The sequence below is a fragment of the Fringilla coelebs genome (assembly GCF_963513975.1).
Source record: "Fringilla coelebs genome assembly, chromosome: 2".
NCBI classification, from domain to species: Eukaryota; Metazoa; Chordata; class Aves; order Passeriformes; family Fringillidae; genus Fringilla; species Fringilla coelebs.
Genome location: NC_140029.1, coordinates 24453144 through 24459143, shown reverse-complemented (window position 1 = coordinate 24459143; position 6000 = coordinate 24453144). Strand labels below are relative to the sequence as shown.

General features: G+C 37.7%; 1 protein-coding gene across 1 annotated transcript in view; it reads right to left on the bottom strand.

Moving 5' to 3' along the window:
- Nucleotides 1–499: 499 nt before the first annotated feature.
- MYO16 (myosin XVI) overlaps nucleotides 500–6000 on the bottom strand; it is a gene marked incomplete at both ends in the record, with an annotated part of 272441 nt that continues 266940 nt past the window's right edge. The window contains 1 exon segment of the mRNA XM_084226992.1: nucleotides 500–733. Within this exon segment, the coding sequence (XP_084083118.1) occupies nucleotides 500–733 (234 nt within the window).

Genomic DNA, 6000 nt, shown 5'->3' with positions numbered 1-6000 from the left:
ATGTATACATGTAAGATAATAAACCCATTCATTAGGGAACAAGAAACATTTTTGTACTGTATAAAACAGCTGTACAGTGTGCACACAGACTTTGCCGATCTATCCAAAATGTCTGTCAGTCACTTCTCCCCATCATCATTTGCTTAACATATTTTCTTCATTGTCCATGGGAAAACTCTGAGTGACTGTTTTGTACTTTTAAGCTAAGTACTTATAGTGCAGTTTGTCTCCATACATATATACACATGCATACATATATATATACTTGCTGGTGCACACATATATGTATACATGTATATATATGAAAAGAACAAACATGCACATGTACACACACACACACACACGTGACAGATCTAAACAACTCCTCCATCCTGTGCTATTGAATTAGTGCTTGTAAAAAACCCCTGCACGTGTTGTGAAGGGAAGGAAACTTGCTGATTGTGCAGATTGAAGTCATTTGATGGTTCCATTTCTAGCAGTCTGCAAACACACATCTGAATCATATGGTGGTGTCCCATATGCCTGAAGAGAGTCTGTTGCAGGAGGTATCTTCTACCTTCTTCAGCAGCGTCGGCTTCTTGCAAGGGGGTGGAGGTGGGGCTGAGATTCTTTGCTCAGTATTGTGCAATATTTGCTGCCAGTCTTCTCTCTCTTCACACAGCTTTCTCCTCCAATCTAGAAGCTCTTGTAGAGCCACACTCTCATTTTCGGAAAGCCTAAGCTGATGAATTACCTGAGAGAAGAAAACAATAATAACAGTAACAATAATAACAGTAACAATAATAATAAAAGTGGATAAAGAAAACAGATCAAGTAAGCACGTGAATAATTTGAAGCAAACTTGTCCTCCAAAAAGGTTTTAATTTTTTACCCTGAAAATAAAGAACATTAGTGATTTAGAATTACTTTATTGCAATCTCATGGCTGAAAATCACAGAGTCTGAAGTCACAGTCTCTGAAGTTGTATGAAGCAACTGCCAAAAATGAAACAAACAGAAAAAAACTTCCCTGTTTCATTAAAGGGTACATGAACACAATTCTCTAAAACACACAAAGTAGACTGCCTACAGCTGTTGCAGGGGTAGCAAGGTTCTTCCTCTAAATGCAAATACCCAAATAGCCATAAGCAAGAAACCATAACCTTTGTTGCATATTAGAATTGGTAAAGCGTCTTGTCTGAGACAGGCGTTATCCTCAGCATCAGGGCCAGTCCCTGTCTTCCTCCAGAGTATACATGAACAACTTTAACTGAGGTTTCAGTTGGCTGGAATCCACTTATGAATTCATGCTGAAGTACTCACAGTTCTGTACTAGAGTCACAATCCACTTAGAAGAAACTGCTCCCTTACATTTAACTCTTCTATTGCAGTGATTATTTCTTTTGTTCAAGTCAGTCTGAAGCCCTCATGGCAGCACAAGTCCATGAAGCAATGAGGTCCATCCCACCATCCTTTAAGACTTCCTTGACACCTACACAGTACAGCAGCCCCTAGAGCAAGGATTGAGATCTATTGTCTTGGGAGCATTCTGTAGCAAGAGAGGCTTAACTAGAAAATATGAAACAAATCCATCATAACATCTAATAGTCCACAACCCTTATCCTGTTACCTTCTTTCTTGAGAGCCCCACAGGAGCACCTGTAAGAGGCACCTGTGGCATGACTAAAATGTCCACATTTCACCTCACACAATGGCCTGAGGCTGCATTTCTACTTGTCATAATGAGGGATGGCTGCATGTGAGTTCTGAAAAAGGAAATTATGTGCAGTGCTCATGAGACACCCCACACATGATTAGTTCCAGTTGCAAGGAAAGCTGAGTGACACAAAGGGCATTTTTTTCACTGATAGACAATGAGGTTCCTGGGGCAGAAGAACTACCTGTGGGCTCTTCCTGTGGCTCCTGCTCTTCCCTCATGGAATAGTAAGTGGCTGGGCACAGAGGATATCCAGGCTTTACACTGCTATTTCAAATGTGTCCTGTGCAAGTCAGACCTTTCACATGCACATGGTGTCAGAGAAGGAATGAGCCCTTACATGGATGTGCCTGAATATGTACAGGGAATTTGCTTAATTTCTGGTTGGTTGATACTTCAAAGAGAAATGCATTAATATATAATATACCTGTCTTAATGACAGGTATAATGAAAAATAGTTTAAAATTCTGACTTTTTTTTAAAAAGAAGAAAAAATGAAAATGTTTGAAAGACTTAATTAAAGTGTATCTCAATTGCATATCACTATAAAATTGAAAACCTCTTTGCTTTTATATTTACACAAAACACAACAGGGCATCTCAGCAAGTCAGATAAAAATGGAATGTTTCACATTTATTGCTAGAGGGACATCAGAGACAAAACACACGACCTATTTTACAGTGGTAATTATAGAAGATTAGAAGACAAAAGTTTGCACTTGGAAACAATGCATCAAGAAAGACAGGCCAGGTGGCTTTATCCTATAGAACAGCTGGATGGTTTGTGAGTCACCACGGCTTACCCAGTCCTGGCCATTTTCTGTAGTTTTTTGTGGGTTTAAATTCTGAGCATAATCCACTTTAGAGCACACATAGATTGGAATGCAGTCTTCTCAATTTGGACACCTTATTTGTTCCCTAAATTTTAGACATTTCATGAATCTGCACTAGGCATGTTTCTCAGAGAGGAGCTGGAACACACAAAAACCAAGCTTTGTTAGGTTGTCATCACGAGAGTTACACATGAAAGAGTTTCAGAAGTAATTTGTCAAAGACATGCCTGAATCCTGGAGGATAAATATAGTTTAAAAAAAATAGATATTTTTAAACTGTGTAATTGGATATGCTCTGGTGACAAAAGTTTGATAGCATGACTAATGAAGTCTGGAAGAATTTTCAGATTGAGAGATGGACAGAGTATTTGAAAAGAGACAGTGCTAGTGCCATTCCAAGGAACATAAAGGCACATAGGTGCAGGTGAGCAGTGAGTATATTTTGCCTGGGCATGGAATTGACAAATGCATTCTGTTTATAGCTTATAGGCATTGAAGAAGCTTTATTATATTGTCCCTGTTTATGTAAGCTTTAAATTAATATTAGGTTATCAGTTAGAGCACATTTTCTAGTGCTTAGTGGAAAAAAGTTGGTCCAGTTCACAAATAAGTGTACATATTTTATCTCATTTTCTAAAACAAGGATGGAAAAATATCTCAAACATTTATTCACTGTGAAACTGATCTGGTAAATAAACTGGAAAACAGCCTGGATGAAGGACATGAGATGAAACTGCAGTCAAAATGAAATGGGGAAAAATGCATAAGAAGTGGCAGAGCTCCAAATGAACCAATTTTAATTAGATCTATTTGAATAACATGATATCTTTTCTCTTTTCCATTTATGATTAGACCTGTGACGAGCTAAATATCTACTATACATATTCATTATAGAAAAGGTTGGCTGAATAATTTTACATGAAGCACATCGTAAAACGGTAAGCTATGTTTCTTCATTATTATTCTATATCCTGAGCAGGTATTTTGTGAAGGGTGAATGATGTGCATAGGAATTAATTACTTTAAGACTAGGGATCTTTTAATGGACACTAAACAAACAACTTCCACCACCTGTATCAGCAACAACAACTGTAAACCAGGATTTTCGTACTGAAAGTCAACGGTCAGTCAGCCATGGTAAACACAGAATTTGGGTTAGACACACAAAACACACACTGGCATTTAATAGCTCTGCCATTGGGTGGAAACACCATCCCTGTGTTCAGTATCCAGAGTTCTTTATGAGCAAACAAGAAAAGCTAAAGTGTCAAAGTCACACACAAAAGAACAACTTTTCTGGGAACCACAGCTATTAACTGGAAACTGAGATGGATTGAAGGATTTAAAACAGATCCATATTTTCTACTGCAAAATATGGCAAGATGGACAAAATAAATTTGTCATGAGCAGTCCAGGGAGGAACTTTCAGGACTCATTCCTTCCACTTCACAGCCAAAACTCTCAGGCTGCAAAATCAAATTCTCTCTTACTGGCATCAGGGATTTTGATTGGTGACAGAACACCATAGACTCAGTTCCATCACAAGATAGATGGAAGGAGTTTCATCATTCTCTAGAAGTTAGAGCATATTGGAAAAAATAGAAGATATGTATTCAGCTTCTCTGTGTCAGTCCTAGCTGAGATGAAAATCATTTTCCTCTTTGCATTGGGAGTTAGAAGAGAGCTGATAACACTGCAGTGTTTTGGCTGCTGCTGAGTAGCACTGGCACAGCCTCAGTGCTGTCTCCAACATTCCCACCTGATCTGGGGGTGGGCAGCCTTTTGGGAAGGGGACACAACTAGGCCAGCCTACCCAAAAAATGACCAAAGGGATATTTAATACCATATAAGATCTGCACACTTAAAAGAAAAAGGATGGGGAAGGGGGACATTAATTATTTACAAAGTTTGCTTTCCAGAACAACTTCCACATATGCTGAAGCCCTGCTTCTCAGGAAGTGGCCAGACATTGCTTGCTGATCAGAAATAGAGAATAAAAACTTTCTGTTTTCTTCTTCCTTTGCTGCTTGCACATGCACAACCCTCACTTTTGCTTTAGTAAACTGCCTATATCTTGACCCACGAATTTTTTCTGTCTTGTTTTTTTCCCCTTGTCCTGTTGTAGGGGGGGTGATAGAGCAGCTTGGTGGGCACTTGGTGTTCAGCCAGGGTCAACCTACCACAGTTCTTTCAGGTTAAGGAAGATACCAAGTTCCCATATGCTGAGAGGACACTGCAACTACAAGGGGTGGACTCTGAGTGCAGAGCAGGACCCTGACTCCTGCGCTTTGTGCTAAAGTAAATCCTTCAGAGAGAGTCCTTTGTGGTTCTAATGCACAAAAAACCACTGGAGACAGAGCACTTTGGTTATATGCTGGCAGTCATGAAAGTCTTAGAGCACAATTTTGACTATACATGTTTGAGTCTTGCATAGTCTTTGGGGAATGAGTTTCTGAACTGCCTTTTGGATTTAGGCTTGTAAGTTTTGCCTAGATTTCACTTTACAGCCTAAAGAAGACATATTGGATTTCAACTTTGTCTTAGAATCAAGATGAGTTGCTATAAGGTGGGTCAATAAATTATTTTAATGACAGACTATTTAATATGCAAGTTAAAAATTCAGCAATTTTTTAATTATAGAAAGTAAAAGGTTTCATATTTTAAAAAATTTGTGACCAAAAAGTGTGCCAGATAAAGTGATTAACTGGCACATTTAAAATTAACTTTGAGTTATTTAGAGATTTAGCTCTAGAATTTCAAGAAATTCATTCTGCATTAAAAGATCAAACACTATAAATTTAGAGGATGTTTTGCAACATTCATAAGCAAAGAACTTACATTCTCTGTGTGTCAAATGCAACAGAGTCTTAATCATCAGCCTATGACTAAAGGACTCATTACACAGTCTGACAAACAGAGATTTATTATTGGTAGATTCTTTTCAGTATTGCACCTCAGTTTGCTCCCTCACTGATGAAATGTAGGGTTTACCTTTTAAAAAATATGTGTATACTACTCCAGTAATTTTTTCATTTGTGAGTACATTGTTTTTACTAATATCCACCAGAAATGAAGTATTTAACTACATACGCTAATTATGTATTATTTAAAACATACAAATAATTTTCTTTGCAAAAAATGTAGTACTTCATGTTTTATTACTAAACTACCAGAACTACCAACTAAAACCAGTTGCTTCTTTAAGTTCTAGTAAGGTTCCTGCTTATAGACATATAAGCACAACAGAAAACCACAGAGCAGTGTAAGGCACCTGCAAAGCATATAAACTTGTGTTACTGAGACATTTGCATATTTCTTACTTGGAGAAATGATGTCAGTTGTTTTCTTCAATAGATTTATCAATGTTGGTGCTTTAAAGTAACTGTCAGTAAATGCTCACAGTTAATTATTACATCATTAATTTTTCTCTTCCATTAATGAAATTGAGGTCCCATCACAGAATCCATGGGAAG